Source organism: Protobothrops mucrosquamatus, unplaced genomic scaffold (genome assembly GCF_001527695.2).
Source record: "Protobothrops mucrosquamatus isolate PMUCROS unplaced genomic scaffold, P.Mucros_1.0 scaffold337, whole genome shotgun sequence".
Taxonomy (NCBI): Eukaryota; Metazoa; Chordata; class Lepidosauria; order Squamata; family Viperidae; genus Protobothrops; species Protobothrops mucrosquamatus.
The window spans coordinates 560,666-577,942 of record NW_015386675.1 but is presented as its reverse complement, the minus strand read 5'-3'; the positions used below and the strand labels follow the sequence as shown (position 1 = coordinate 577,942).

General features: G+C 39.2%; 1 protein-coding gene across 1 annotated transcript in view; it reads left to right on the top strand.

Annotated features, from left to right (window-relative positions):
- Positions 1-5,053: 5,053 nt before the first annotated feature.
- LOC107286909 (ephrin type-B receptor 5) overlaps positions 5,054-17,277 on the top strand; it is a 139,823-nt gene continuing 127,599 nt past the window's right edge. Inside the window, exon 1 of the mRNA XM_015815351.1 lies at positions 5,054-5,177. Coding sequence (XP_015670837.1) covers positions 5,081-5,177 — 97 coding nt within the window. The 5' untranslated portion in view covers positions 5,054-5,080. The remainder of the gene's footprint in view (positions 5,178-17,277) is intronic.

The window sequence follows — 17,277 nt, the reverse complement described above, 5'->3', positions numbered from 1 at the left end:
ATGTTGCATTGTTGTTCTTTCTTCTTTTCCTTCTCACTTTTCCTCCTCCTAGAGAGGAGAGAATTCACTTTCACTCCTCTCTGCTTTTGCATGTATGTAGGTAAACCATCCAATTGTGAAGGTGAAGTAAAGAAAAAAGTGTTTGCACAAACAATATTTTGTTACATATGAATGTACTCAGTACTTACAGTTTTGCAGAAGGGAATCTGTATTTTGCTTTTGGATGTATTGAGTTTTGTTGGTAACTAGAATTGCCACCAACTTTTGTCCAATAAAAAATGTTTGATCCAGTTATTACTAAGATCATTTCAGGTTGTTGGTGAGCTTTCCAGGTGTCTTCCTTACCATCTGCAGAGCAGTGAGCTCATTGCAGAATTAGCTGTTGAAAAACTTGAATTGATTTATTAAATTTATATGCCACCAATCTCACATACATGACAGATGTTGGGTCAACTGGAAATCTCTTGAAATAAGGAGATAATATGACTGGGACATCATATAGGAAACAATATTGCAGGCAAAGATTGTAATTTTTTAAAACTCAGTTGAATTTAGCAATTGAAATAGCTTAACCCCCACCTCAACTTATTGCCAAAAAATCTGAGTAAACATGCAAAGGCAAGGGAGTTTAAAAGTAACTGCATTTATACCAATGCTTTGCTACTCCATCCTGGCAAAATAGTTTTGCAGTTGTTTCGCTTGATGTATATCCAGGCCTATAATTGCTAAAGAGTTTTTGATTAACAACTCCAACAATTCTAGTCAATCTAATTGTTTCTTTATTCAGGAAGCACAGAACTGTTTTTCATAAGCAATCCTTGTCAGCCTTATAACTGTCTTCGGTAGGTTGCACTGTTAGCTGCTGTTACATACTTTGAATGAGTTGGTGAGGTGAGTTTTTGTAGCTTTCTCAAGATAGCTTACAAATTCAGTCCTTACAAAGTCTTTTGATCTGATCGACTCTTTCATTTTTTTCCCCTTTGACTTCAATGGCCTTGAACTACTTCCAAGGATTGCAAGGCTGTTTGATGAGCAGACGCTCTTAAGGAATCTGGAAGATAAGCAATGATGTTGCAAAGAGGGTGGAGATAATAGAAGAGAAGAGAGGTGGAAATAGTGCCTATGAGCCACAGAAAGATTTCAATTGAACCTTGTGCCTGCTAGAAACTGATGAGTTGCAAACATTAAAAGAAAACTTGTAGAGACAAGAAGAAAATAAAGGGGAAAACATGTGTCCAGGATAATGTTGCAAGATCCAATCTTGGTCAGTCACCAGGACCAAAGATTTATAGGATAAGTTATTTTTTTTCTTGCAAGATCCAACCTGAGTCGGTCACCAGAACCAGAGATTTACAATATATGGTCCTGGTGACTGACCCAGATTGGATCTTGCAAGAAGAAAATAACTTATCCTATGCCTTTTGTCCATCTTTCAGAAATGCTACAGCCCAGAGTACAGTAGAACAAATCCTTAAAAATTCTGGTCATATCTTGAGACCTGGCAACTTTCAGACCTAAGCCAGTCATTTTAGGGAACCAGGGTATTAAAAACATTGGTGGATAGAAGAAGAGGCCAACAAAGTTAAAAAGATTGGAAATTGTAAAAAGTTCGAAAGATGCTTCTCTTTAGACTTGAGTTGCTTGGTGCTTGCTTTGGATACGCGCCAGAAGAAAGCTGTGCATTCAGTTTTGACACCCTTTTTGGCTTTCAGAAATGCTTGTTTACTTGAGATTTTAAAGAATTCTTTCATTGAGTTTCCTGGGTCATAGGTGACAGATGGCTGGATGAGCCTATTCAGATTCATCATTCTGGATTTGTGAGCTTTATGAATAAATTAAATAGATGCCAAGGAAAATGACATAGAGATTTCCAATTTGGCCAAGTAAAAATGCTGTTATATTTTGTTTTTCTTCTCCTCAGATCCTGCCTGCATAACAGAATCATACAATACATCCCAGATGCAAAGTACAAATTATGTGGCTTTTGAGTTTCTGAAGAGAAATGTTTATATTTTGGTTTCTATGCTGTTATTTCTGACTGTTTACAAGTCCATACTACTAATGCAACACAGAAAAATAAATATCCAGGAAAGATGGAATTGCTAAATCTCCCAATCTCCTATTCTTAAATTTGTTCTTTTTCAAGCATAACTTGACACATGCTGTTCCTCTGAGAACAAGGAGTGGCAGGTATTGGACAGAGAAAGACAGGATGTACAAAGTCAGATTGTTTGTGTAGGAAACAGTTTGGTGTCAACATCTCAAATAAAAAAATGAGATTCCTCCTGAGTTTTAGGGAATGCAAATGCTGACCTACCAGGCAACAATGGGAATTGCCTGGAAATCTATTTCAGTTGCAAGCAGTTGTAGCATGTTTCTTTTGTGTGTATTGTGAATTCTTTCAGATGGGTTTTTATAAGGCAGTTGTCCTGCTTCAGTCATAGAACTTTTCAGAAGGCTTGGGAGTCATTTTTATTCTGATTCCAGTCCATTCCAATTTTCACCATGTTCTCCTACCAGAAAAATGTCCATTCAAGAGGAAATAGCAAATTTGACCTCTCGTATCCTTTGCTTGATAGCGTTAAGACTATTAATCTCTCTTAGAAGGCACATAGTATCTGCTGATAAAAAGGAAAAAAATAATCATCACTATCTCCAGCCAGATATCTAGGAAGCATGGAGGCAGGGCATGACACATTTGTCCATCAGCTGGTATGCAGTGGTACATAATTGCTGGATGTGGAAAATTAGTTCATTTATAGAAGTGACTTCCATTAATATCATTTAATTAAGCTTTCTTCAGTACTACTTCTTGAGTGTCAACACATATTTTGTGTGGAAAAACTTTATTTTGTCTACTTTGAAGCTCCTTGTGTGTACATAACTTCTAATGCATATCTTTACATAGCCCATAATTTTTTTGTAAGCAGTTTCACTTACAATTAAAAGCTTCTTTGTACATTTTCTAAGGAAGAAATTTATTTTTGTACCAATGTCCCCAAACATACATATATTTGTTTGGATAACTGTTCCGAAACATTCTAAAAAATATAAATCCTGAATTTCAATTCTTTCTTGACGCACATCCTGATTTCAGAAATGTGAACTTGGTAGGCTGATATCAAAGCAATGTTTCTTCATCCAGCCATAATTACAAGATGCATAGAAAAATTAAGAATTGAAGAGAACCTAGGATAAATAAGGTTAGGGTTAGGACAGATGGACATGTTCTTTTCCATTCTGCATGATTTCTTGGGAGTGCAGAAAAAAGATGCTATGCAAAGATGCTATGTGTGTGTATGACTTTGAGTGAATGTTGATGTCATGGCCTCACAGCCAAGAAATAGGGCAACCTCCCCTGCCATTAGGACCCTGCATCCTGGCAAATTAAATGTCTCATGAGCAAATGACAAGATGCTGGCTCTACAAGTAAGCCCAATGCCTCATTATTGGTAAGTGCTGAGCAGGGAGAGCCTCACCTGTGTATACTCAGAGGCAAACGGATTTAAACTGTGCGGGGAGAGCCTTCCCTGATTTCCTGTTCTTCACTCCTGCTTTGTTTTGACCTACGCATGTCCCTGACCAAGTCTCTGGCTCATCCCTCGGTACTTTTCAAGCTGTTGCTTGATATGCTACAGCTCTTTCACCAAATGTTAATAATGACTTAAAACTGCAAGGAAGATTGTGATTGGAATGAAAGAAATACTGACTTGAATCATGCCTTCTCCTCAGCCTTTAGTCTACACATGCACCGTCCTTCTGCTTCCTCAATTTTTTTTATGTTGCCTTCCCCCTACCTGATTCCTGCCATCTCTCCAAATAAGCTTTCCTGATGTTCTTGCAAGCCTCACCCCCAAGCACCCGCTCCACGCCTATATTTTGCCTGACAACTGAAGCCAGGATATGAAAGTTGACTCCTGGCGACTGCCTGGACAAGTCCCTGCAGTTTTCTTGGCAAGGTTTTTCTGAAAGCGATTATCTGCTTCCTAGGTCTGAGAGAGGGGGACTGACCCAAGATCACCAGCTGGCTTTGTGCCTAAGGCAGGACTAGAACTCACAATCTCCCAGTTTCTAGCCTGTTGAATTAACCATGGCACCAACTTGGCTCTGTTTATGCAAAATTAGAGAAGAATCTTTTTTATTGACGATGGATGTAAAGACTACAGTATTAGGTCTGACATGACATAGGTAATGAAATTGAAAAATTGCAAAAGTGAGAAAGCTGATATTGGAATGTGGCTGGGGATATTTACTTGTTTTTATATGCATAACTCACATTCCCTCTAGCAGATCTAAATGGCATACCGGTGGTCTCCCCCAAATTGTACTCTTTTCAGATTACTTTGTGAGGTAGGCTGAATGGAAAGAAAGTGTTTAGATCAAAGTTACTCACAGATTTCTATGGATGTGTGGGAATTAGATACTAGATCCCACTCATCCCAATCCAACATGTTTACTATTTCACCACCTTTCAGAACTTTGCACCACCTGTAACTTTTAAACCAGAACAAACCTGACCAAAAGTCAAACAGTGGGGAAGAAACTATGAAAATGAGGATAATGCTATAAATATGTTATAAACTTTATAAACATAATGTTATGTTTCAATTCCTGTCATTTGTAGTGGAATGTGCTTTCAAAAATGTTTAGAATGGACACCACATATACTGTAGCATGCAATCTGGCATGAAGGTTGAGCTTGCAATGAGAAATGCTCCAAAGGGAAATTCAGTTCTCAGTGCGTTTTGTGCAAAAAGGAATTCCCTCAGGGCAAATGTATGTAAGTTTTTTTTAGGATAATTTATTAAAGGAAACAATTTATTAAATCATGATTTATGTTTTTTTTCCTTTCCTGGTAGGATATTAAATTGAGAAGTTTTTCAGGGTTAGTTGCTTTAGAAGGGTTGGTCTTTAGCATTTGTCTTTCACTTTCTTCTTTTATTGCAGAGCCCTTCACCTCTTTTCATGCGGAGCTGCCTGCACTTTGGTACATTTAGACTTGTGGCCTTTCTTGTCTTCTGGAATATCTGTTGTGGTAACTCTGGTTTATGGAAGATGCCGGAAGTGCTGGAGAAACTAAATGGATCCTAACACCATCAGGAGAACGAAAGAACGAGCAGTGATAATGGTTTGGCTATGGATAATGTGCCTTCTTGGCCTAGCATCTTCTCTAGAAGGTAAATGCAAAGTTGATTCACTCTACAATAGAAATATTATTGATTGATTGATTATGTGCCATCAAATCATTTTTGATTCCTAATGATCACATAAGGTAAATTTTCTCCGTGACAATCTATTCTTTTAGGTCTCCCTACAGTGCACTCATTGGCACTGTAACTGAATCCATCCATCTTGCTGCTAGTTGTCCTCTTCCTCCCTTTCCTTCCACCTTTCCCATTATGTCAAATATTTATCCATAGCTTCTTTATTTACAAGTGGCATTTGCTGCTGACTAATGTTTTCAGAACTAGCTGAAGATTCTTACAGATCCTTTGCTAGGCAGTTCTGCTCTTGTAAGTACTGATTGTTAAATCAAATTTCTAAATATTTTATGCCAGATATGCTGTATGGTTGGAGGAAAGCTGATCAAAGTTTTCAAATCTTTAGTTTTCCAGTTCTCAAAGACAAAAACACAAACAAAAACAAAACCACCCATCCAGAGGCTACAGATTCTTTGGCTCTTATGGTGCATCTTATCTCAGTCCCACTATTTAATTTACATATTTAATAAATTAAATATACTCAAATGCTGGTTTATTATTAAACCCTCAAATTCCTTGCCATTCAGAGAAACTCTGCTAAGCTTCTGTGAATCCTGAAAGACATTAGAATTATTTGAGTTATTACAAATGTCCATACGGCAAAAGGTAACAAAAGACACTATTTCTGATGCCTGCTTTTTTAAAAATTAAAAGTTCTAGTCCTTGGGATTTATAGAAAGAAAGAAAAAAAATGCTCTGCAATGATGCTAAAGAACGTTGAAAGTGATAAAAATCTCAGATTTAAATTTAATATTAAAAAAGATGTGGGTTTAAAGCAATTGCATAGGATAACCTAAGGAGCCACTGAGACTCTTGCCATTCTTGATAGCAATCTTTAGATGGTATTTCTGAGGAATTATCTCCCTCTTATCTTCTGAAATTCTGTGGATCCCCTGTAATTTATGAAGTAATTAAAAAAAAAACACCCCACTGTACTGATTTCACAGCTGATTCAACCATTGAGACAAGAATGTATTGAGCTGAAACTAGTTTCAACTTCTGCTTTATTTGCTTTAATTATTTATTTTTCATCCGTTCGATCGTATCAAAGTCTTGGAAACTGCCTGGACAAATCCCTGCATTTTTCTTGGCAAGGTTTTTCAGAAGTGGTTTGCCATTTTTTGTTTGTTAGGGTTGAGAGAAAGTGATTGGCACACAGTCACCCAGCTGCCTTTGTACACAGGGTGGGGCTAGAATTTACCCTCTTCCGGTTTCTAGCCTAAAGCCTAAAGCTGCTATCTGAAAATGGCTGATGTTTTTGGCGAATATAGTTATGCAGACATTTAGAAGGAGCATGTTCATCTCGGCAGAGTAGTAGCTTCATTAAAATTTAAGAGAGAGAACCGCTGGTATGCAAAAGGAGAAGAATGTAGGTCTTATTCATAGGTAGATGTTTATTCTTTTTGAAGTTTATTTTTAACTCAAGTTACCAATCATGGTCTTGAGGAAAACCTGATGGGGATTCAAAATATATAAATATATATTTGATTGTATAGAACTACTGCTGTGGCTTCTACATATGCAAATGCTTCGAAAAGAGAAGAGAAAATATCAGGGCATCATAATACTTTTCAATTATCTGTTTTGTATCGTGAACTTGTACAGGTACTGATAACCATATCTTGGGAATTAAACATAATGTGTGGTATGGAACCATTTTAAATGGGCTTTGTTGTGGTCTGGCTTTCCTATTCCTGCTGTGAGGACTAGTTTGCACTCTGGTTGTTAACTGTCAAGTGGAAGATGGCTGGCATATCAAGGGAAAAATTATGCCACAGTCTCACTTGTGATTGTGCAAGCAATGTGCTATCTGTTGTGAACTAACCCACTGCTCCTTTAAATAATTGGATTTCTGTACTATAAACATAGGATGGAGGGGAGGGGATCCTTCCTCTGTGTCTGCTTCTATGCTTACAGCATTAACAAGAAGCAGAAACAAAGAAGAAAGTGGGTGATGCGGATGATTGACCCCAGGTTTTTTTTTAAGAGAAGGAATACCAAAACAAACAGAAAACGAATTGGGAATTGGAAATATGGGTGGGGGAATGAAAGTATAATGATGATTGGATGAAGATACTGCTGGATGGTTTATAAATAGTGAATGAGTGGGGAGATAAAATTTTAAGCTAGCCTCTTTGTTTGAAAATTGCCCCCACTCTCCTTTTTGTCTTCTGATTCTTTTCCCTTTCTTGTCCAAGTCTGTACATCCCAACATGGCTTATTTTTTATTCATCACAGCCTGGTCCTTTGCCTCCATTGGTTTTCCCCCTGCTTTCTGACCTGTCTTTTCCAGAAGCCTTCGCATGGGAGAGAAAGATGTGCATTCATCATGAAATGGCTCAGGTCAGTGAGCACATGTGGCCGCAGGGATTTTCTTTGGCCCAGCTACAGGAGTGCTCATGATACCCTTTCTTTCCCTCCCTGGTTAACTTTCTATCCCTGTTTCCCCTCTCCGTTTTTTTGTCTGCTTTCTGACATTCCTCTGATACGACATCTATCTCCTTATAGTAGAACATCCTTTTCCTCCACATTGTTATCAATCGTGGCAAGAACTGACTAATATAAGTTCCAATAGACTCCATTTTTTTGAAAATCTTTTCTGCCAAAACAGGATTGAAAACCCCCCCCCCCCATTTTAAAACCCTCTGCAATGGTCTCTTGACGTCTTAAAAACTTTCCCTCCCTTCTCTGTCCTTTGCTGCCTCCCATTACCTAGAACAGTGATGGTGAACCTTTTAGAAACCGAGTGCCCAAAAACTGGCCCCGCCCCGCTCCACCCCCTGCTCTGCCCCTGCTCCACCTCCCATCCCCTGCCCCGCTTGCCCGGAGGGCCACTCACCGCCTCCAAGGCCTGCTGCAGATCGCCCAGGCAGCCCAGCAGTGCTATGGCGGTTATGCCCTATGCCCACGCCCATGCTCAGGGGCGACTCTCCTTCCGGGGGGCTGCTGGAGAGGAGGGGGTCGTGGGGGGAGGTGAGGCTGGGGCAACAGCACGTGTGCCCACAGAGAGGGCTCCGAGTGCTGCCTCTGGCACCCATGCCATAGGTTCGCCACCACTGACCTAGAATCTCAGCCTAAGAAATATTTTTATGGTGCTTGGTTTTTGAAGCCATGAAACATAACACCAACATTCTTCTCTTCAATTGAAACAAGATCTAGTACATGGATTTTGTGTTTGGCTGGCATTTATTCTTCACTGGCTTTGCCTTTTCCTTCCCTAACCAGCTGTGACTTTAAATGGAAGCTCCATAGCCAGAATTGGAAGGGGCTACTGCTGATGCTACTGAATACTGTTTGCAGAGAAGGGGACTTGATTTCCTACTGTGCCTGTGGGCTTCCCACAGATATCCAGTTGGCAAATGTAGGAAACAAGATGTTGCACTTCACAGGCCTTTCATTTGATCCAATCATTACACTCCATATAATGGAAATGTTGATTAAAGTCCCTTGGGGGCAGGGAATTCATTTTTTAATCTTGTTACTTGGTGAAGCTGCATTATCTTCATTGGCAAGTGGCCCTAATGTTTCTCAATTATAATAATGTTCTCCATCTATAATGTTCTATTTTTGCTTTTTTTAATCTGGGGTGATTGCTACATATATTCATCAGATTCCTCTCATGTTCCCCTCTGCACATATGCATTTATTTATTTGTTCTATAATTTATTGATACAGGAATTGATCTGTTGCCTCCTCCCAAATGGTTCTCGGTATTTTCTGTTTATACCATTTCCAGCCCAATCTGCCCAATGGATTCATTATCATTATGGCTCCTTGCAGATGTGGGAAATGGGACTTGGTACTTTTGTCGGTAAAGTAAAAGCTCTGTTCCCGCTTAAGAAAAATAGCTGACCTTGGTTCTGAATTTTTATCTAGTTCTTTCGACTGCTTGAAGAATTAAATCCTTGAAAGCTGGCACCGGTAGCTAATTCCTTTCCTCCATCAGCGTCCTTGGCTCATTTATGTATCCCATTTCTTTTACAGCTTAGACCTTTTATTTGTTCCTGTATGTACTCATTTTTAATTTCTATGTACACGTGTTTCCATTTGAGAATGCCCCTTTTATTCCTATTTCCTAACCCAGGATAGCTTCAGGCAGTGATGGGATTCAAATATGTGAACAACCGATTCTGTGTGGATGCCACTTCCGAGTCCATTCTGGGCCTGGGCAACAAAAAATTAGCTACCAGTTCTACCGAACTGGTGCGAATTGGCTGAATCCTACCACTGTCTTCAGGATAATCATGACTTAACAGAACACAGAAGCCAAAAATATAAAACAAGTTGTGTAGAACTGTCAAGTCTACTCTGGCACCTTGTTTGTCCCAATAGCTAACCTACCGCCCATCACAAGCTTCTGAGAAATCATAAACATAACTTGAGCCCAATAGCATCCTACAGTAACATGTTTGTGGGAGACTTTTTAGAGTAGATCTGTCAAGTCTTCAGCAAGCATGTTACTAAAGAAGCAAGATTCAGAGAGACTCATTAATCTGGTCTAATGCTATTATTATTATTGTTGTTGTTGTTGTTTGTCACATAGTCAGCCAGATCTTTAGACTGGATTTGGCATTTTTGTCTATCTACTGAGTCCTTCTCAAGGACCTGGGATAGACAGATATTATTCTTTGATGGTGCTAAAGGTATCATTGCAGAATGTAAGCTGTTGTGAGTAAAGCTGCCTTTTGCAATTGACTGATGGTGATTTTGTCAATGCTGATGGTGTTCAAGTGGTGCTCCAGTTGTCTTGGGATTACATCCAAGATGACTATTACTCTAGTCTATTACTATTGGTACTATCTTTGATTTCTTTTGCCTCAGTCATTCAGATGTCTTCTTCTTGTTAGTATTAATAATAATAACTGGCAAACCCTATGTGATTCAAAAAGACCCAGCAAAGGGGATAACATCAGGAAACTATAGGATGACAACATGCTTGCATAAAATGTTTGATTACTCACACACATAATAGCAAACAACATTCAAGATTATTTAGAAAAAAATAATATCCTTTCAATAGAATAGAAAGAAAACAAAAAGAAAAGCAGAGGTACCAAAGATCATCTTCTGATATATAAAATGGTTTGGAGAATGGCAAAAGGCAAAAAACCAATTTCCATATGATCTGAATTGATTATAAAAAGATGTTTAATTCATTACCACAAACCTGGATCATCAAATGTTTGGAAACAACTGGCATCAGTGAAAAACATTTGAATGTTTGTAGAAAAGATAAGGGGTAAAAAACAGAATTGGTGATTGGAAATAAAAAATATGGACTCATCAACATTAGGACAGGCATCTTCCAAGGTGAATCATTATTACCCTTATTATTTATCATTGCTATGATCCCTTGGATTGCAAGGCGTTCAAACCGGTCAGTCCTAGAAGAGATCAACCCTGACTGCTTTTTAGAAGGCCAGATCCTGAAGTTGAAACTCACCTTTAAAACGCTCCATGGCATCGGACCTGGTTACCTCCGAGACCGCCTTCTGCCACAGATTTCCTCCCATAGACTGGTACGCTCCCACAGAGTGGGTCTCCTCAGGGTGCCGTCGGCCAAACAATGTCGGCTGGCGACCCCCAGGGGGAGGGCCTTCTCTGTGGGTGCCCCCACCCTCTGGAACGAACTACCCCCCNATTTTAAGAATAATTTTAATAGGAATAACAGCTTCTAATATTTGGTTTTTAATTTGGTTTTATAGGGGTCTATATTTTTTGTATTTTGTATTTGTACTTGTTTTAATATGCTGTGCACCGCCCTGAGTCCTGCGGGAGAAGGGCGGTATATAAATTAAATTAATAATAATAATAATAATAATAATAATAATAATAATAAATACTTTGGCCACCTAATGAGAAGGAAGGACTCACTGGAGAAGAGCCTAATGCTGGGAAAGATTGAGGGCAATAAAAGGAGACGACAGAGAATGAGGTGGCTGGGTGGAGTCACTGAAGCAGTAGACTCCAGAAGATGGTAGAGGACAGGAAAACCTGGAGGAACGTTGTCCATGGGGTTGTGATGGGTCAGACATGACTTCGCAACTAACAACAATGTTCCTACTTTCAGTGATTTTGAAGAAAACAGTCTTTGCTACCAGGAAGCAAAAAGTGCTAATAAAATCCACATTTTTATATGGAAGCTGTATGGAAATCAAAATTCAGTCATTGACAAATACTATAAGAATTTTTAACATAGATATAACAATAGAATTTGGCTTAGAGAAATGTGCTATAGTAGCAAAAAATCAGGATAAAATAACAAAGAGTAATAGAATTGAAATGCCAAATGAATAAACCATTAGGAACTATTAGGATAAAGAATACAATCTGGGTGATTTACAGTTTGAGAACATCATTATGGACAAATTTAAAATGTGATTAGTAAAGAATACATCCGAAAAGTGAGAAAATTTCTAAAGACAAAACTGAATGGTGAAAACACCACCGAAATCATCAATACTTGGGCCATACCTGTGATATGATACATTGCTGGAATTATTAATTAGGTATAAGCTGAACTGGACAGTTTGGATCAAAAAACAACAAATCTATTCACTATGCATCACTTCCCTAGAGTGATATTAATAAATTATATCTGCCCCACAGAAATGGAGGAAGAGATTTACTTCAAGTCAAACAAACTGTCAAAAGAAGAAAAACACGCATTGGTTGATTACATAAAAGGCAGCCAAGAACAAGCATGATGCAAGTTAAAAAAATTGGAACTTGATAAATGAACAGGAAACAAAATATGAATATTGAAATAATGTAATAAAATCAATAACAGAATGCTGGCAAGGAAAAGCATTACGTAGTCAATTTCTACAAAAGATCAAAGGTAAGGTGGAGAACGATAAAACCTGGCAATGGCTTACAACTGGAATATTAAAAAAGAAACTGAAGGGCTTGATTTTTGGCTGCTTAAGAGCAAGATATTCAAACTAATGCAATCAAGAAAAAATTGAAAAATCATCAGATTCTTCAAAGTGCAGATTATGCAAAGGGACAGATAGCTTGTGGAAGAAGATTGCACAAACTGATTATAAATAATGGCATAACACAATCACCAAAATGATTTATTGGAACATGTGTAAAAATTATTACGTGCCAGTAAAGAAAAACTGGTGAGAATGCAAAAGTAGTTGAAAATGAGTAGGTTAAAATATTGTGAGATTTCTGAATACAAACTCATAAACTTTTGGCTCGTAACACACAGGATTTAACTCTGGTTGAAAAGAAGAAAGTGTGCATAACTGATTTGGCAATACCAGGAAAATAGTAGAAGAGAAGACAAAAAATTGGAGATGATGACAAAGTGTCAAAATGTGAAAATCAAAATTGAAAGATCATGGTCTAAACTGGGTGTGACGATTCCAGGGGTTATTGGCATACTGAGTACCATACCAAAAACTCTTGGATGGCACTTAGAAAATAGGTACATTGATAAAATTTTCATCTGTCAGTTTCAAAAGGCCACTGCTTGTACTACTCTGAGGGATTACAACATCCTAAGTTCTTGGGCTAACACCACTTAAAGAACTGGCAGATTGATTTCACATTTTTGCATATATAATAATTAGTAAAAATACTGGGGCCATCAAGTTGAGAAGGTTTTGCAAAAGGGGTGGGTTAAGATGTTATGGAACTTTAGATCTAAATTTTCCTCATCTTGCTCATAACATATCTGATATAACAATTTTTGAAAAGAAGAAAGTCCATGATGTTGCTCTACTAGATCAGTGGTTCTCAACCTTTTTAATGCCGCGACCCCAACCGGTCGTAAGTCGAGGACTAAACCGGTCGTAAGTCGAGGACTAAACTGGTCGTAAGTCGAGGACTAAACCGGTCGTAAGTCGAGGACTACCCAACCGGTCGTAAATCGGGGACTTTCCCTGCCCGGGAGCGCTGCGCATGCATGGTTCCGTCCCCTGCGCCGGCCGAGGCGTAGCTGGCAAGTGGCAGAGACGGAGCAGGCCGACCACCAGCTGGCCCAGCTCAAGGGAGGTAAGGCACCCACCGGAAAAGGGGAAAAAAATGGCGGACAAAAAAAATGGCAGACAGCCTTGCTTGGCGACCCCCGTGAAATGGTTGATCGACCCCAAATGGGGTCCCGACCCACAGGTTGAGAACCACTGTACTAGATGATGCTAGGATTGAGGAAAAACAATTGGAAAAAATTACAAAATATCGGGACTTGCAGATCAAAGTCAAACACTTATGGAAAAAAGAAATCCGTTGTTATCCCAGTCATGATTGGAGCCTTTGAAGCAATACCTAAAGGACTCCCTCAGTATCTGGAAATATTGAATTTATCAGATTTGAACATCTTAAAATTACAAAAAAATTTATCCTGCTTGGGTTCTTATATTCTTCGATGCGACCTTAATAATCCTTAGGTCCTTGGTTAGCACTTAAATTATTAAGTTTCCACCAATCTTAGTTAGTGGACTTTATCTGTAGACTACCCATCTATAATGGTGATACAGAATTTTGCAAAGCAATAAGTAAAACTCTAGCTGTCATATATTACTGAATACATTAAAGTGGGACCTCTTTGAATTGTTTGAACTTTTTTCTCCCAATTTCCTTTACTGAAAGACCAAAACCTCTCTTAAGAGAGAAAAATATCCCTGTGCTCCTAATTTGCCATGTTTTGAAATATTTCCATTTACTTTATCAGACTGCAAGAATTGTTTTAGAGTCTTTTAGCTGAATCGACAGGAATTGCTCTGTAAGCCTTACCTAGCTTGTCTACCATGTCAATTCTTATACGGCGCAAGAATATTCATTTGCCTAGGTAATTGCATTTTGTTTGCTCTACTTTATTTCTTGGCACAACAACAAAGGTCTATAGATTCATGGGAAGGCCACCTACTTACTATACTTTATGTCTCAGCCTTTCTTCCAGAAATACTAGACAGCATGTGGTGAGAATTATCGCTTTCTCTTCCAACTATCATTGTGGGGTTGAGTGAAGGCAAATGGCAGGATTAGGGCATGAATCTATATTTTATCATCTATGACAGCCCTCATAAGATCCAAGTACACTCGGATGTTAAGGAATTATTTTTTCCTCCAAATTGCAGATACCGGTATGTTGTCAACTGCTGCAGTGTGGAAGGGGATAAGACTTCCTAATGTTAGGAATGGGTGAGTTAGGCAGAAAGTTTTTTTTTATTTCCAGTGGATAATTTTTCACGGTTTCCTGCACTGAAAAACTGAAACCTCTCTTGCATTTTAAAGATCCCAGAATGACTGAGTAGCAACAGTGAACACCCCAGAACAGTGATGGCGAACCTTTTAGAGACCGACTGCCCAAACTTCAACCCAAAACCCACTTATGTATTGCCGGGTGCTGGGTGGGCATGGCCGCCGGGTGGGCATGGCCACCGGGTGGTTGTGGCCCACCGGGTGGGCGTGGCTACAGTGGTCATGGCAGACGGGTGGGCGTGGCCAGGGTGGGCATGGCCAGTTCGATGTTGCTCCTGGGGAGGGACGCTTGTGGGGGTCGGGCAGGGTTGGGGGAGATCCAGGGGTCTCTGGTGGGTGGGGCGGTGGGCAGGAGGCTGGTTCTGTGGGGTGAGGCGAGGCAGGGTGGAGGTGGCATGTTGCAGGGCAAGGCGAGGCAGGGCCCGGGGCGCCTGCTGCCTGACCCCATCTGCCCCCGCACACAAAGGCCAGCAAACGCATGGGTGCTGGGATGCATCCGGCCACGTGGGACCTCGGCAAGTTAGCGGGCAGCTGGTTGAAGAGGACAGTTGCCATCTCTGGGGCATGGTGCGCATGCCCACAGAGAGGGCTCCGAGTGCCGCCTCTGGCATGCGTGCCATAGGTTCACTACCACTGCCCCAGAACTTGGTTTTCTGGTTGTTAAAAGCTGAAACTAAGAGTGCTGCAGTTTGCGACACAGTTGTATTGAGTAGCAGTGGACAAAACTCTTGTCATTTTTTTAACTTTAAAGATACTTTAAAGAGAACTTTATGAGAGCCAAGTGAGGAGTTGACATACAGATCAAGCAGGCAAAAGAGAGATGGTCTTGGATAAGTGCTAAATAAGGATCCCAAGGAAATTGCCAAATTCAGTTTCTGATACAGAGCTAAAGTATACAAGAATTTTGGACACCCTCTCCTTCTAATTTTAAACTGAATAATTTTCAACCGAATGCACAAAATATTGTGCGTGCATCTGGAGACAAAAAAAAAGCAAACATGCTTGGATGAATGAGGTACATTTCATGAGCTTGCCTAGCATTGCAGACAAAGTTCAATTAAAAAATTGAAAGGTGTGCTCAACTAGCGTTTCAGCAATTCTAGCAAGAGAATGCGGGAAGAAAAATTGACAAGCAGTTCCAGTCTTTGCTTGGGGATCAAATATAGCGTGCAACCAGCCGTAGGCTTTGAGGAAAAAGGGGGTAAATGCAAAGCTGTTAGGTAAATAGGGAGAATCAAAATCAGCTTTTGGGGGTAATGATGGAGGAAATGCACGTCTGTGCTGATGTGGTTCAGAAAAGTCTGCTGATTTAAGAAACACTCAGTGGAATTTGTGCAAATATCTGACATTATGAAAAATTCCACTAGAAATAAAGGGAGAAATACTAGCTATGTTTTGTTATTTACATACCAGTTAAAATCTCACGTAGACGTATGGTAAATTGTCATTTTATTTATATGTAATGATACTTCTGAGGAAAAAAAACCTGACATAGTAGAAATAATTAAAAGGAAAAAAAAAAACCTCCAGCATTTAAAATCTGCTAACATTTTAAAACTATTTAATTGAAAAGATATGTCTTAATTTTTTTTAACAAAGTAAGAGAATAGGGGACTAATTCGAATGGAGGAACATTTCACCATTTCTGAGCAATGCTGGAGATGTTTCTCATGTGCCTGAAAAGCCGGTCTGTATGACAGATGTGGCTCCCAAAAGGGCATTTTTTCCCTGTCAATTTGAATGCCTGAATAGCTTCGTAGTGAAGGAGATGTTCTCTAACAAATGCAAGGAGTTTAAAGCTTAAAAATTAAGCCCATCACCGTCAGTTCATCCCAGAAAGTGACTGGCTTTTGTTGATTAATTCTTTGACCCTTATGTATACCGGTCCAGTCATTAATTATTGAATCTGCCAAGATTCTGCTTTAATGAAGAAATCTGGCTAATAAGTATAAAATAAATAAAATTATTCAGACCCGTAGAGCATATTGCAGGATTCTGAATATAATCCAACTAAGGCATAGATGATAATGATGATGATGATGATGATGATGATAACGATAATTGATTAATCTTCAATTCGATTCATAGTCTGGGACTGGTAAAAACTTAACGCTCCTAACCAAGGACCCAAGAGCTGTTAAGGTAGCGTCTGAGTATATAAGCAGCTCCGAGTAAGGTGGGGTTTTTTTTTTTTTGCAAACTCAGAATATTCATGTCTAATAAGTTCAAAATTTCCACGTATCCAGGCAGCCCTTTGGGCATTGCTCCCAGGGCTCCTATTGTTATGGTTCCGGCTAATGAAACACTTCAAAGAACTTCCAGGCATTGATTTTCCTAAAAGTAATTTATTGTTACAAAATGTCGGCACAGGCACAACGAGTTGATGCTAAGGTCTAAAATTATCTTCCTCTGAGCAATTAATTTACCAGCATGTTCCCTCCCTAAATTTGCTGTCATATATCATGTTCTCCTATCAGGTGGAAGGGCAGAGGTTCTCTTCCGGTCTCTTCCCGCTCGCAGTCCTATCGTTCTCCTCCCCACCACCATCAACTGAATTAACACTAAAAATACCAGACAGTTCTGCATATTTTGTCAAAGCAAGAATATTTATTTATTTATTTATTTATTTATTATTTGGATTTATATCCCGCCCTTCTCCTCATAGGACTCAGGGCGGCTGACAATCAATTAAAATACATAAATAACAATACAGATTTAAAATTAATTAAAATAGATATTTAAATATTGTCCGATTTAAAATATAAATTAAAACCCCTCTAAAAATTACCCTAGGCCAGTCCTG